The sequence below is a fragment of the Symphodus melops genome (genome assembly GCF_947650265.1).
Source record: "Symphodus melops genome assembly, chromosome: 7".
NCBI lineage: Eukaryota > Metazoa > Chordata > Actinopteri > Labriformes > Labridae > Symphodus > Symphodus melops.
This window is the reverse complement of record NC_136697.1, coordinates 23,393,638-23,409,995: the sequence shown is the minus strand read 5'-3', so window position 1 is coordinate 23,409,995 and position 16,358 is coordinate 23,393,638. Positions and strand designations below refer to the sequence as shown.

Below are 16,358 nucleotides of genomic sequence, written 5' to 3'. Positions count from 1 at the left end.
TATTCATTGTGGGACCTTGCAAACCACACGTGCCCAGTTTGGTATCTGCTCCTTATTCATGTAGAGGCCGTTACCACAAAGCCCTCAGAGTCAGGTGAAAGAGAAATTATGTAGTTTTATGTTGTCTCTGCCATGATTGGATGTAGTCCATTCCTTTTTTTTCCCCAATTTGTCTGCACCTGAGGGAGAGTTAGACATCATACGAGCCCATCATTGCCTGTTTACGCCTCACGGAACCAATGTTAGGTGAAAATCTTCAAAGGGACCCACCGTGACGCCACTTATACAGATAATGTGTTCCTCTATAAAAGGGCCTTTCATTGACATTTAAATACCATTCCATCCCCATCATTCGGCGCAATGCTGAAAAAAATATATTTCCTTAATACCACCTCTTCTATTGCTTCTACTTTTCAAGTGAACCAAAATATTAGCATTAAACCCCACACTCACAGAGTCTGTAACTGCTCTTTTTCTTCCTCAATTCTTGTGGAGTCAGAGGCAGTGGGAGAAAGTCACATTTAACTTTATCTTCCATGGTCAATCTATTTAACACTGTAAGCAGACTGAAACGGTTGGAGTGAATGTGTCTGGGGAAATATCAGGGGCCGGGGAAGACGTCCAATGATGCCGTGATTTATAGTTTCATTACTGCATCTATGAGGAAGGATCCCAACGTGAATCTCTGCTGTGAACATCGCTGTGTGTTAGGGCGTCTATTAACATCACTCACACAGGAAAACACTTGTAGGTCAGAGGAATATACAGCATCTCTATTCTTGAATGACTTTACCGTGGCATTTTGCAAAACTTTATCGACAGAGTAAATTAATTAAAAATATTATCAACTTGTGCAGGCGGACGGGGACATAAAAAACAATATTTAAAAAAGAGAAAACCAAATCTGGTGAGCCCAGTTAGCTTGTCAAGGTTCCATTTTATCATACAGTACATCAAAGAAAGAGGAGAGTAAAGAGGAATATGCTAACTTCCCTGGAGAAAGCCGTATCTGACAGATTGCATTTTTCTACCCATAAAACATTCATGCAATGAATCACTTAAAATATCGAAGTACAGGAGGGCTGCCTGGCCGAAAAAGAATAGAATTCTATTTCATTCCTCTGAAAACATGCTGTCATATAACTTACTGTCTGAAATGAAAGGGGAGAGGAAGGCTGCATAATCTGTCTGTAATGGGCTGAACAAAGAGGATACATACTTTATCACAGGTATTCATACAGATCTATTAGTTTCTTATTGAACAGTGTAACAAAAGTGCACTCTTGAAAAAGGTCGACAGGTAGAGTGATTACTCTGATAAACCAACCTATTAATAGTATAGTCTAGACTGTGTCCTGGTGTTACTAAACCTATTATTCTAAGTTCTATTTATAGCTTTTCTCTTGTGACCTGTATTGTCATGATTATACTGAAAGCTGCACTTATTCATATTTACATGGGAACAATTGATCAAAGCCGAGGGGAAATCCAAAAGAGGCTTTCCCCTCCATGTTGCATTTTAGCATTTTTCAGCTCAACGGCTTCGTTATTTGGATAATGACCTTTTATCAAATACGCCACGCGTCATTCGAAAGGGTTCATTTAAAGTTAAGAAGCCACAGAGAAATATTTTATTTCCAAGATAACAACACGCTCCATGAAGTGTTTTAGTGTCTTTCATTGTTACTGTGTGGCTTCAGTCTCACAGCTAATATCGGCCCGAAAAAATTTAAACCTCTTTACACATCAACATGCACAGCATCGCACCACTAAAAGCCCTGACACACAAAAGAGACCGTCGACCGTTGGTCCAGTTTGGACCGCCGGTGAGTAATCGTCACCCTAGTTTTTGTGTTGTGTCCAGTTTATTTCTTCACATTCTTCCTCATCCTCTTCTGTTTCCAACTCTTTGGAATGACTATTAGAGGCTACCGTCGCATGTTGGCATGCAGAGTTATTCCCTGTTGACTGTCGGCTGTTTTCTTTCCTGTGTGTTCCCGTGTAACTTTTTGGCAAAGACAAAAGGCAACATGCACCGACGCCACACGTTGCCTTAGTCTAGTTCTTTGCCGTCTGCTTGGTGTGTCAGGGCCTTAAGAGAACACGTTAACAAGTTGTGGGAGCCTTCAGCAGCTCATTTTATCAGGTCATGCTGATGGTGACCCAAGCTGAGCATTTTTTCAGGAAGGTACATGACTCAAAATTATATTTTTTGCACTAGATTCCGTTTGCTAAAATGTTCACACTAGTTTTTTGAGGTGACAGAGTGTTCATGTTCAGCAGGTGAAGTATTTAGACATGTTGAGTGCAGAAGTGGTAAAAAAAAAAAAAAAATCTATTGGCTGAGGTTTAGCTGAAGTTTTCCAAGCAACATCAATAGATATGCTACTTTGGTTCAAACAAATCCACATTTAGTCATCCCTTTTGGCATTCCACAATAATTTAAAGAAATTCTCCTTTTTGTCTCAGCAGGCTGCAGGGGCATGTCAGTGTCTCAGTTTGATTGACAGCAGCTGACGGGCTGACAGAATGTCGGTGTATCACAGAGAGAGGAGTGAGAGACAAGGTAAACAAACTTCTGCTGTAGCTACACATCATGGGAGGACAGGGTGTTGTTTGCAGTGATTTTGAAGAGTGAGGACCCCCCCAGCATATAGCCCCAACAAAGTGACATTTGCAGGTACCCTTAATATGCTGTTTAATGTGCTAACCTGTCAGTAGTCACTTGATATGCGCACAAACTAAGGGCTTCAAAAATGACACCAAAAGACTTGTTTTCATTAATTCCTTTGAATGTTTCACCCCTAAAAGGAGAGCACAGAACAAGTGGTTTAAAATGTACAGAGTATTCACAATCAGATGATTCTGAATACAGTGTACAGAATCAGCTTTATTGGCCAGGTTTGTTGAACACGCAGGGAATTTGACTTTGGTAGATTGTGCTCTCTCTGTACAATGTTAACATTTAATATTAACAATTAGTTTAACTATATGAACAAGTAATTAAAGACTAATATGTATAAGACTAAATAAGTATGGTCAATACTTATATGAAAAAAGAAACTTTCATTGCTTGAGACTATGAGGTGGCCTCACTAATTGTACATTGGACGTACAAGGATAAGATCCCCAATTGAAGGATTTATCGCACAACTTCAGATTTTTTTTGTTTGTTGAGTAAACCACATTAGACTGGACGCCATGATACTGCTTCACAAGGACTACCCTTATCTGAAGGCAAGTAACAATAGTGTAGTGGTGAGTTGTGCAAAATTATGATGAAGTAAACATGAGGTAGTTATCTTTTAAAGTATTTACATTAAAGAGTGTGCGTAGATGATCATTTTAATGATATAATATATGCACATTCACAGTGACAGTTTAGTTCCAGGATAATAGTGACAGGTCTGACACTCTGTGATTGTTCAGCGTTCATCAGAGTCAGAGCCCGGGAAAAAAAACAACTGTTCTTGTGACGGGTTGTTTTGGTATACAGTGATCTGTAGTGCCTACTGGAGGGGAGGAGCTTGAACAGTTTGTGTCCAGGGTGTGAGGATCTGATGCCACCTGCCCGTTTCCTGACCCTGGACTGGATAAGTCCTGGATGAGGGGAAGGTAGACACAGATACTCTTTTCTGTAGACTGAAGATTGAAAGTATGTCAATTGAACATGTTCTCTGAGAATTATGTATTAACAGTGCATCATGGGCCATGTTGCTTCATGAGCCTTATGAAGAATGCATTGTTTAGTTTCTTAAACCAGTCACATGGTCTTACAATAGGGTTGGGACAACATATCGATACCACAGCAATATATCGCTTTCATGATTTGTTTGAAAAAATTATTTGTCAACTCTCAACCATCTACAACTCTCAACCATCTACTATTTACAGTCGCTTGTCCATTAAAGTTTATTCATAAAGGATCTATCAAAGCCAATGTTGCAGCTCTGAACAGACCATAAGGTTTCTGAATGGAGACATGTTTCCAGTCAGGTGTAACAGAATGTGTTTCTTGGGCCTCCATTGACTCCTGTTATGAGTTGCACATGCTCCGAGTACAAGAGAAAAGGAAAAATACACCTGCATTCTTGGCCTCCACCGAGAAGTATAGGCAGCAGAGGTATATATATACTATGAACCGAGGCATTAAGAGTTAGTCATGCACTGTCAAAGAATCAGAGCATAGACTATCAAAGCAGATCAGGGCAGCAGACCAGACTAGCATGAGTCAGCAGTTTTGCCTCCACAAAATTTGGGAAATATATGCCTTCTAAGTACCATGGCATATGATGTTGTTTCAATATGTTAACTAGAGTAGACCATTACTAATATAGAAAAACCCAGATGGTATGGTATAGTTAGTCGGTAAACAGCATTTGTTGTGTTCTGTAAATGTTAGATAAAGCTAACAAACAAAGCTATGCTCTCAGTTATATTTGGGAGAAATTGCGGCCCCACCATAGAACAATTCACCAGCAGCCACCGGTTAAAAGTTAAGGAATAACCGTTTTCAATTAGGCTTAAAGACATTATAATTAAGGGTGCCTTCTGTATCTTGGATGGATAAAGTTAAGATTTCCGAATTGTCAGCCTTAGGTAAACCAAGAGTGTTCTGACATCCTGCAAATGTTTTGTGAAGTTCTGACAGAGGCAGGACATGAAGACCACTGTTTGTCACCACAGGCACTTTGTTGATCCTCACAAAAGAGTTCACGTTCAAAGCCCAGAGAGTCCATGTCAGACATATAAAGCAGAGATGCAGCTGTGCAAAGGAAACAGAACCAGAGTCCTGTTGGAATAATAGCACATGTAACAGGCAGGAAATACAGCAGCGGCTCTGCAGGACTCACAAAAACACATCCGAAAACAAGCTACAAAGCCAGTGAGACAAACCTCTTTATACCTGGCGCATCCTCTTCAAATGATTAAACGCATGATAAAATTGAATGTTAATGAGTTACGCTGTGTGTTATTGAGTGGAGGTCACATGTGTTTTGGCAGTGCCCAGATCGTAACACACATCACTGATTTACATGTGCAAAAAACCAGAAGAAAATAGACATGAAACGTAATAAATCTGCTTTGGGCCGTGGTTACGCTCACACAGTGCCAGTGAAACGTGACCTGTGTGCCGCCTGTGTGTAGACAGCTGTATTAATTAAAATGAAGTGCATCTGTTCTGTCAGACACATGTGAGCCCAATGAAGGAAAAACGCAGCTGAAACGCCTTCTGTGATGTCAAGCCTTTAACCATTCCAGGTCACCCAAACACCACAGTTAATAAATAACTAGAACGAAAATATGTGGAAAATATATACAATAGGGATGATCATTTATAAAGCTTATTTGGAGCATCCAAAGCTATTTTTAAAAAATGTCTTTGTTTTTATATCTAAAACGCATAATAATACTTCATTTATTCCAAAGGGGAAATCTGGCCATTACAATTGCTCTGAAACTTTATAGCTGTAGGATATAGAATTAATTTTTAAAGTCTGTGGAATAACCTCCTGCGGCGTTCTGTGGTGCATTGTGGGAGATGAGTCTTGTACTGAATGTGTTCTTGTGTTTTTACCAGCACGTTGTGGAGACAATGTCCAAGATATCACGCAGCTTTGACAGCATCCTCCTCTCTGACAGTGCTGTTTGAGAGTCCAGCTCCACCAAAACATCGCCGGCCTTGCAAATAAGTTTATGGAGTCTGTTGGAGTCAGCACACAATTGCAAACAGGATTGCACTGGCATGCATGGACTCGTAAAATCTCTTCCGCATCGTACTGCACATGTTAAAAGACCTCAGTCTCCTCAGGAAGGAGAGGCAGCCCATGACCTTCTTGTACACAGCCTCTTTGTTCCTTGACCAGTCCACATTGTTATCCAAGTACTTGTACTCCTTCACAAGTCCACACTGACCCCCTGATGGAAACAGTGGGTCACTGGTGCCTTTTTCCACCTCAGAGCCACTGTTTGGATTTTTATATTTGGAGTTCTAACTTAGACGTATAGCAATACAATTAATATAATCATACCTGCACTTTACCTAAACAATGAGCTGTCAATTAAGTTTATGACAGATAATGTGACATCTCCATTGAATTTAACAAGGGATGTAAATGCTATGATTGACAGCTTTGCTGACAAATAAAGCTTCCGTTGCACTGTGTGCAATGGATTATCAAAAGAGGGGAGGAATGGTGAGAGGAAATGTAAAAAAAACACAAAAAAAACAAGCTCAATTGAACTTCTGAAAATGACAAATGTCTGCTTCAGACTGACAAAAAAATAAATAAATAAAAATCAATGTTTGTTTTGGTTACAGGAGGGGCCAGACGTTAAAGCCCTACAGAGTCTACCACTCAGCTCTGGCTCAAAAAGCCGTTACCGTTGCAATATGTCAGCAATAGTCCCAAGAGGTGTTTTGGCTTCACTTTTGTACATATAGCCTCTCGTCCCACTCGGGTGGTGATCACTGAACAGCCAATGCCCAAGTGATGACGTCTGGCACTTGACTTGAGCATTTGAACATTGGTCCAAGATTCCTCAAGGACATGATTTCTTGTAATAAGTTGTCCTTCTGTCAAAACGAGCAAATCCTTTGACACAAGGTTATGTTGGTCCCCCCCCCCCCCGTTAAGCCCACAGCAATGGATCCCACAGACACTGATGACACGTGTAGGCATGCTTCACAGTGACAGCTCCATCTGGACTCACCACACGGACCTTCTAATGATCACAGAGCAGGATTCCTCTCCAGTACTGCTTTATTCAACACTGACCAGTGTCTACTTTTCTATGCTTTTAATCTGGAGTTTTTCTGCTTTGATTCATAACATCATCATCTTGAACCATGAGGGCGAGGGATGTTAAATCAATGTGTCTGAGGGAGTGGGAGTTTTAAAGCGTTTGATCTTCATCTCTGTGAAATATACACGATGGGATATTTTACCCCCTTAGTGTGTGTATGCGTCTGTGTGTGTGGGCGGTGGCTGTGCGGTCTGATTGAGATGTGCGACAGCAGCTCTGGTTACGGTGGACCATTAGATGAGTGTCCTTGGGCTCCTGGGCTCCTCTCATCACTCTTGGGTGGCTGGCTGTCCCTGGGCAGTGTGAGCAGAGCAGGACCCTGCTTGGTTCCATTATTTATGACTGTCAATCTAACATCAGGTTCCTCCACCTGTGCTATTCAGCCCACTACACTGAATGTCAGGAGAATGTGCAGCTAAAGATAACAATTGTTGTTGACAGGAAAAACACTAGGCTGCCTCACTTCCCTTTGATGTCAAGGTCCAGAGAGACCTAAGTGATGGAAAAATCTTGGAGCTAAATCGATCACAATTTAACTACTACTAAACTACCAAACTTCTCACCCTGAGTGAAGAGCAGTAGTATTCATTATAACTGTATTCATTGCATTTAATTTAAATTAAAAACCTACAATTTATGATAATTGGAACCATGTTGGGATAGGTAATTCAAACCTCTAAGGAGGATTAATAATCATTCTGACAAGATCATTGTCTTCTGATTAATTTAAAAAATGCTTTTTAAACTAAGGAACCCACTGATACAGGTTGTAATTATGTTATATTTATTATTTATACTATTTTTGTCTTTAAAGAATAACACAAATATCAACTAAATTTGGTCCTCGAGGCTCATTTTTATGTGTGAAAATTAGGATGGTCATTTCTACAGTGCTTCTGTTTAGTTCTTGTAAAGTCTTAGTCAGGCTTGGTTGAGTTGAATGACAGGAGGGTGTAGTGTTGTTGTTTGCCAGGACAGACAATGCCATGATTGTTTTTCATTAGACATCTTTATAAAATGTCTTGTGTCCTGCTACTGGATGTCTTGAATTTCCCTCGGGATCAATAAAGTATCTATCTATCTATCTATCTATCTATCTATCTAGGAAATACTTAAACTTGGTAAAATAGGGTGCTTTGGTTAGGTTTTACATTAGCATATCTTTTACATTGCTTCATTGAAAACAATCAAATAATGGCCTATAGTTCCGCTGACTGTAAATTAAAACAGCTCAGAGCATTCATTATCTTCTTCTGTGTGTGGGCTAAAACGCTGACCCAAACAAGCAAAGACCAAATGGATAATGTGACTAATGGATAGTGATCTGGTGGGTCTGAGACCTTTGGCAGGCGCTGGACACAGTTTGAGCGATCGTTCCAACCCCCCCATCCATCAGTCAGATCGTGACAAGGCAGGAGCTTGTTCCACAGAAGAACAGCCCTGACCTGGAGGGAGACAGTTACGTTACCCCTCCACCACCAGCCTCTTAAGACATCACATCTCCATACACCACTGGGGAGGGGAAAGGGTCCTGCTGAGCTGAAGGAATCTGTGTCCCTGCTGGGTTCTAATTTGAGATTTTCGAGTGGCAGCAGATGAAGGATGCCCTCACCACCGAAAGCACATCTCGCATAAAGGATGACGCAGACAGGTAATTTGACAAGCACAGTGCAAACAAAAATGACACCGTAAGTTCACTTAATATATTCCTGTTATAAATGTCTCCAATGAAAGCAGCTTTGTAATGTTGATGCATTTATTTACATGATGAATCACGCCACCATCGGCTCACAGAGTTCAGTCAAATTATATTTGCACTAGTCGAGGCGAAGTGCGCTGCATGCAAATGGACCAAGGAGTATTAATCAATACTGTATATCCCTGCGCTAAGCGAAGCGTTAACTATTGCACTATTTCAGAAACATGCATTTGAATGAATATTTGATTAAGCTGGAAGAGAATACATGCATGTTTGACATGAGAAATCCATCACAATTTTTAGTTGATGCAAAAAGCTTTTGCTTTGCTTTTAATGAGGGAGACAGTTATTTTTGTATGCCAGCAGCGCAATTACATTTAGACTTTTGTTTTCATAAGGAGTCTGTGTGACCAGCCTGTTGACATGAAAACGTTTGAAGAGGACCAACAGGAATCTATCAGTACTTATACAGAGAGAGAGAGGGATAACAACGAGCAAAGTATATCAAGGACTTCCCTGAAAAGTGAGAAATACTTCAGGCTTTGGATAAACTCCAAGCCCAAGGATTTTGTTGGCCAGCCATGTTGCCATGGTGACCCTACCACGTTGCGCTGCCTTTCTGTCAATACGCTGTGAATTAATAATTTGCTAATTGTTTCTAAAGACAGATTGAAGGAGAATGGTTGAAGGAGTTGGCAGAGGTCTGTAAGTGCCAGATGGCTTGTGGGTATTTAAAGAAGCAACTTAAAGGGTCCTACAGCTGATATAGAGAATGTCTAATACACTAGATGGCATTCAAGTATGTATTCTTAAAAGGCACATCCATATTTTTATTTAATTTTCACTTTTAGTGTTCCCATCATAAAATATTGTGGCAACAATTCATGCTATATATTTGTTTCTCCCTCAAAATATCTTTCCATATGTTAAGATTTTCAACTAGTTTATCAGTGTCACGCCCCAGCGTGCGTGCAAAAAACCCAGTTTAAGAGTGGAAATGTTTTACACACTGTAGCACATATTGTAGGGCACACATTGCCATCTGTTGATGTGTTGAAATAACCCCCAAAGGACAAGGCCTTGTGGAAAAAGAAAAAAAAAAAAACAAGGTGGGATGTATGGAGAATGGATACAGTGTTATCTAAATAAAATGTATACATAAAATCCTACCATGGTTTTCACAAGATCCATGAGTCTGTTAAATACATGACAAAGGGAAAGAAGTGACATTTAAATGTATGTCAGACATTTGTTATTTATGTTGCCATTCATTCATAATACATGAGGTGATGAAAATGAAAATGTCATGCTGAGACATACGCCTGTAAAACTGCTCTCTGGGAAACATGCATTTCTACCAATGAGATGTGTCTTTGTGTCATATATGCTCACGTCACAACACTGACAGAAATCTTTACCAGGGAGAAAACTACACAAGTGTTCGCAAGTGTCTTGTTAAATGTGGGAGTAAACACAAAGCAGAGCCCTAAATGAGTGCAGCCATGTAATAAAAATGTGATTTAAAATCAGAGTGTAAAAAGATGATTGTTTTGTCACTCTCTTACATGTCTGTACTTTGAACCCATAATAAAATAGCAGATTAGTAAGATTATTACATGTGTAGACATAGAGATGGAGCAGGATGTAACCCGGAGGCACTTTCTGAAGTCTGCGTTTTTGGTTTACTGCCCAGAGGGGGTTTAAGCTCTTGGTGGACAGAAAATGTAAAAAAAAAACTGGGCAATTAGCTGGAGCTGAAGTGGACAGGCGAAAGGAGCAGCTACCATGACTGAGTGCTGAAACCTGACAGACCTGCCAATTAAAGCAAACACACTTGGAACATGCCTCATTAAAGCCCTAATATCCTCAAAAACATTTTTTTTTTGTTTTGCCTTTCCATCAACATGCACATTAAAGTAGCACTCAAGCAAATGTTGCAAATGATTTTTCTATGGCTAATGTTTTGACAATAATGAAAGTGTGGTTATGACACCTTTCTACATCAGGTGGGGCTGCCCTACTAAGTTTTTACCTTCTGGCAGGTGATACAGAGTCCCTCTATAGGAAAACATGGACGTCTCAGTGATGTCACCCATTGGTTTCTGAAGCGGACTTTTGAAGCCCATGGATGGTGGTTGCCATACTGGAATTGCTGTCTCACACTAATGACGTCAACCTAGGAACAGAAACAGAGGTGGAACTGAGGCGGGCTTTAAGCCTCCTGACAAAGAGCTACAACACGCCCACCTGTCAGTCAAATCAGCCATGCCCCTTCTTATGAATAACTCTTATCCTTCAATATATTCCAAACAGAGGAGCTTTGAAACATCCCCCCCTGTACAGTGTGTGTCGATAAAGACATGAGCTATTCAGACCGCATTTGTTGTTTTTAAACCATGCTGTAAACATGTTTACTCCTGATGTAAAAACAAGCATTTTTGAATTGGTGTGTTTCTGAATTCTGTGCTTTTTTCAGTCAGCCTCGAGGGGACACTTGACTGCAATTCTTTTGCACCTATCACATTGGCTTCAGTTTTCAACACTAGAATAGCACACGTTTCTAAGTAAGTTTGGGACAGTCTCCATGCAGATATTAAGTAAGCAAAGGAAGTACAGATATATCAATAGCAGGCGTCGGGAGACACTCTCAGAAACCTTTATGCTCATTCATCTCAAACAAACAAAGTAATACTTATGTAACCTGGATTCAACATCCAGCCATATTCTTCCCACCATGAGCGAGGCTACGCAGTTAGCTTAATCGGGATTGATGGTACAGCACATTGGGTCTAAATTTAGTCTCCCCAAGAACATTTCTCTTCTTGCCGTTGCTGTGGGGCGAAGCTGAGGTTTTCAAATCCTCCACGGTCACACGCACAGGATGGGAGGCAGTGGAGCTGAAACGCACTATGTCACCCTCCTCCTCCTCCCTTTCCCCCCTGTGATGCCGCACTCTCTGTTTTCTCTGCCTCCCTTTATCTCTCCATGCTCTGGGATTTTGTGGATCACTTACTCAGGGGAAAACTCCCCCGAGGAATCAGGGTTCTGTGTTCAGAGGTCCAATTTCTAAAATCCTCTCTTATGCGGATCAGCTGAAATGTAAAGCTCAAATCAAACTGGATCATTTATAGTGGAGACTCGCTAATTTTCACCATTTGACACATCATACAATTGGAAAAAAATTGTGTTTTCAACAAAGGAATATATTACACTGCTCAGCTGTAGTCGCACTCGGGGGAGATATTCTCCGTTTTTAATTTGCATCCTCTCCAAAAATTGCAAAACTAAAAAAAAAAAAAAAAAAAAAAAGGATACTGGAATAACCTTCAGGCAAACCATTATTATTTTACCATGATTTGATTTTCAAGACAGAAGCAGCATGACAGTAGCAAAAGTCATCTCATTACAATACACATTTTACATTTTCAATGTGCCTCTGGCCCATAGGCTGACTTACAGGCATGATTCTGTTATTGTTGTTAGGACGAGGTTTCAGCAACCTTTAAATCAAATGTACAATAACGGCTTGTTTGTTTTTTAAAGAACCATTTATAGCTTCACAACAAGGCCCGTCTCCTCAATAAATCAAAGCGTACATTTAAGCAGTGCATGGTGCTATGCTGAAAGAGTGCTTATATTCACTGTACACAAACAAATCACTAAATGGTCTAAATGATCTAAATCACTATCCAAGTCTGTCTGGGTAGAGTGCTGCTGTATTTCCGAGCAGACTTGCTTTCAGCTCTGATGACTGAGTGAATCATGATCATTGCAGGAGTTCCTCGACACAAGGAAAAACAACATGTAGTCCTGCTTTTTCCAACATGGCTGCTTATTAATTATAGCCACTTCCAACTGCTGACAGTGATGCTGTTCGTACCCTTGTTTTGGAGTCTGTTGATGTGAACCACACTTTGAATCCAGGGGAGTTATTGACAAGTCTTCGGAATGGGTCTTGCTGTCCACATGTCCCCATCCCAGTTTGTCTCATCTTTATATATAATAAAGACACTTCTGGTTCTATTTTCCTTCAGGCCAAATGTGAGAAGACTTATTTTTCTATCTGATAAAAACAAGATTGTAGTCATCGATAAAATGGCTGCATGAACATATCCAGTGTTTCCAGCACACAGAGGATACCTGAGCAGGTCACCCAGGCTACCCAAGTACATTTGCATTTTTTTCCTGTAATTTGTATGTACCCGACTGCCAAATGAAGAAAGAAATTGAGAAAGAAATTCAGACTACAGGTAGGCCCCTCCTGTAAGGAGAGGTGCAACATTCTAGAGACTTCTATTGCTGTAGCTTTAATACTTGTGTAGCTGCTTGCTGCTGATCCTGCACTCTTTTAAGTTATATTATTGAAATAATAAGATTTGAATCAATATCAGATTGAAGTTTCAAAGTCTGGCACCATGAATAACCAAGTCTAAATACATTTGATTTGAAAACTTGAATTCCATTGTTCATATTGCACACTATCATTTGATTCCTGTCCCCCATTTGTTTTTTTAAATATACTTCAAACATTCTTTTTTGATAAAAGCATATAGTTAGGGCATTTTATACCATACGTTCTTTTGTAAAGCGTCTTGAGATAACACTTATGAATTGGTGCTATACAAATAATGATTGATTGATTTATATCCTCACATTTTTGACCCAGTGCAGCACTCTCTTAATTTGAGGAAAAAGACAATACATCCCCATGTTCAGAGTATCACAGTAAATGTGATAACAGTAATCCATGTATTGGAAGATTCTAACCAAAACAACCTAACAACCCAATAGCTACATAGGACAAATGTTTGCGTGACACAGGATTCATGGTCTTCACTATCATAAGTGCCCATCACCTCCCTAGCCTCGTTTTTTTTAAATGCAATAAGCACGCCCAACAACTTTCTTTTTGGCACTGGCTGTTTAAAGTAGTTTGAATAAACAACAATGCTTTTTTCCAGGGAGGATAGTTTCGATATTAAATGTGATTTAATTCCTATAAAACATCGGGAGAAGACAAAGTGTTTTTTTAATTCAGCTGGCAAGATAGGGAAACAAAGGAGTGGGCTCAGTAATAAGCTCTGAAAGCGGTATCCACTGTTCTCTTGCAATAAAAGTGCCTCTTGGAAAAATTAAAGCCTGGCACATGTTAAAGGGAATACGTTTTAATCCATATCCTTTCAAATCTACAATGCAGGGGATTAAAAAGTGAGTGTAATAAAGCAGCAGTTCCATAAAAACTGTCTGATCAACCTTCGACTTTTTTTTGTCACGAAATGTAAAAAGCTGACTTTTTTTCCTAACACTTAAATATTTTTTTAACACTTACTCCGAGCATGACAAATGAGTAATGCGAAACATGTCAGAAACACAATGTTATATATACACACACTCCCCAAACTTGTAGACCCTAAACAGTTGGATAAGAAGTTGCTCCAGCAGCGTCTCTCTCTAAAGCATGATATGAAGACAAGAGAAAACACTACTGACTTCTCTGCCTGCAAGGAACACATCACACATATGTGTGTTGACAAGAGGGGAGTAAAGAGAAAAGAAATACAAAGCACAGTACCACCCATAGCTTTAGTAAAAAAAAAAAATATATCAGCCCATTTGAGTCCCAGTCTCATCAAAACGTGTCATGGTCCCCGAAGTAACAGAGTAATGAAAAAAAATCTCAGCACAGGAGGATTAAAAAAAGAAGAAATGAAGGAATAAATATTCTGAGGTGAAAGGAGCCATGTCGAGTGTGTTTTTGGGGAGTACCGGAAGATGGAGGTTCAAGAGGGCAAAGATTGTGGGGTTAGTGAGGAAAAATAATAACCACATAGTGGATAGGTGTACTCCAAACAAATATCTCAAAGGCAGAAGCAAGTATATGCAAAAACCAACATGTGACAGCACAATACCTGCAAGTGAAAATGGAGGGTTTTTCTATGTTGATGGATGCCAGTGATGTTATACTTGAGCTCATGAATGCCTGAATGAACTGATACTCTACCTGCAATGCAAGGATTTGTACAGGTGTTTATTAACACTCCTATGTGGAACTTTTTTGTTTTTGGCACCTCCTGTAGACAAAGTTGTGTCTGAACAAAGCTGTTTCTGCAGCGTATCATAACCATAGACTATATAAAACACGGACGTAGGCTTAGTGACTTTACCCATTGGTTTCTAAACCTGACTGTTGAAGCTCAATGATGACAGTCACAATCTAGCAACAGGAAAAAAGGTGGTGCTGTGGTGCCAACAAGTCCCCTTCAGGAAACTCAGCCATGACCCAAATGTTACGCCACTGACAGCCTCCATAGGCTAATAGACGGGGTCAACCAAACCGATGAAGATACTGTGTTGTTCCCTCTTTATGGTATCCCTTTTTTTTGGCCACAAGATGTGCTGTGTAGTAATCATATGAAAACAAATTCATTGTTGAGTTTAGCTGAACTAGCATAGTTTAAACAATACCATGTATTTGAAATAAACAATACACTTATATCCTACTGAAAAGGAAACACCTACGCCTAAGACCCTCTTCCCAATACTGATGAGTTGCATCACCTACCTGTTGAGAAGGGTTGTAAGTTAAAGCTGTCACAATGGGCATCGGGTCAGGATGCCTAAAGCCAAGGAGGAGACTTGAATAATCAAGTAAAGAGGACAACAGAAAAAAAACACATGGGATGTTTGAACATCGGTGCTGAATGAAACACAAAATAGTATTAGAATAATAAACAAGTCCAATTAGATTTACTTTCTGAAGGCAATAAGGATACATGAAGTACATAAGCTAAATTAAAGTGGTTTAGATAATAACTAAAACAGTGAAAACACCTTGCCATTACTGCTGCCTCATGTGAAGATCCAAATGTGAGTGCAAGGAGTGCTGTCTTAAACAGGCAGTGCACAGGTGAATTCAATCTAATCAATCAGTTACAGGGTGCAAACCGCAACCAATCAAAGTGGAGGGGAGAAGCAGAGAAACCAGGAAGTGTACTAAAGGGAGGTGCAGTAGGGAAAGAGGGAAAATGAAAGGGAAGTGATCTTCACTACACTACAACATGGCCTTTAGTGGCTTCTACAACTCAAACAGCATAACCACCTTCAGTGTAACTGGGCTCGGTTCATGGCTCCCAGTATTTATGGGTAGTACAGGCCAAATGTGAGACTAGATAGACAGCAAAGTCTAGCACATCATCAGTTGTCAGGTAGCCAGCCCAAGAAACCTCAAAAGGCTTGACAGTTAGATCCTGTAGAGACATCTCTGTTTATGCTAGCTCTCTGTTGTATCCTTATATAATAAAACACTATTCCTAGTGCCAAAATCAGACAGGAAATAGAAGCTGTATTAAACTATATTAATTCAGGGAACCTTCCTGGCAAGTTGCCCCAGTGGTCATTTGTGGCACTGCAGGAAACCAAATCCACAACAAAGCAGGAACTTCTCCCCATGGACCACTTTTAAAGGCTCACCGTGTGAGTTTCAGATCAGATCTTCAAAACAATTCCAATTCTCTCTTCTTAGCTCCCCCCGCACACACTTCCTATCTCCGCACTAGACAGAGACAGCGGCAATCAAACTACAAGTACTGATATGAATCTCACAGTTGATTGTGTTATTAAATGTATTTTTTTAAGGCCATAGAAAGTCTTTTTATCTGTGGTTAAAGCTCCTTTGGTCTCCTTCAGTCGTAGCCTACTCTTGTAACAGTACGACTGACGTTTCAGTTCACCTCGACACAACTTCCCTGAGTGGCACGATTGATCACGTTTGAGCCTCAGAGTGAATCATAAACAACAAGAAAGTTTGTTTATGATGTCACCTGCCTCTTTATATCTCAGATTCTTGGATGAC

General features: G+C 40.1%; 1 protein-coding gene across 1 annotated transcript in view; it reads right to left on the bottom strand.

Annotated features, from left to right (window-relative positions):
- The window catches only part of LOC306827214 (uncharacterized protein), a gene marked incomplete at its 5' end in the record, with an annotated part of 64,592 nt that extends 52,110 nt beyond the window's left edge, over positions 1-12,482 (bottom strand). The window contains 5 exons of the mRNA XM_079348884.1: positions 5,579-5,704; positions 5,799-5,966; positions 7,032-7,177; positions 10,539-10,682; positions 12,387-12,482. Coding sequence (XP_079205010.1) covers positions 5,579-5,704; positions 5,799-5,966; positions 7,032-7,177; positions 10,539-10,682; positions 12,387-12,482 — 680 coding nt within the window. The remainder of the gene's footprint in view (positions 1-5,578; positions 5,705-5,798; positions 5,967-7,031; positions 7,178-10,538; positions 10,683-12,386) is intronic.
- Between the last annotated feature and the right edge of the window lie 3,876 nt (positions 12,483-16,358).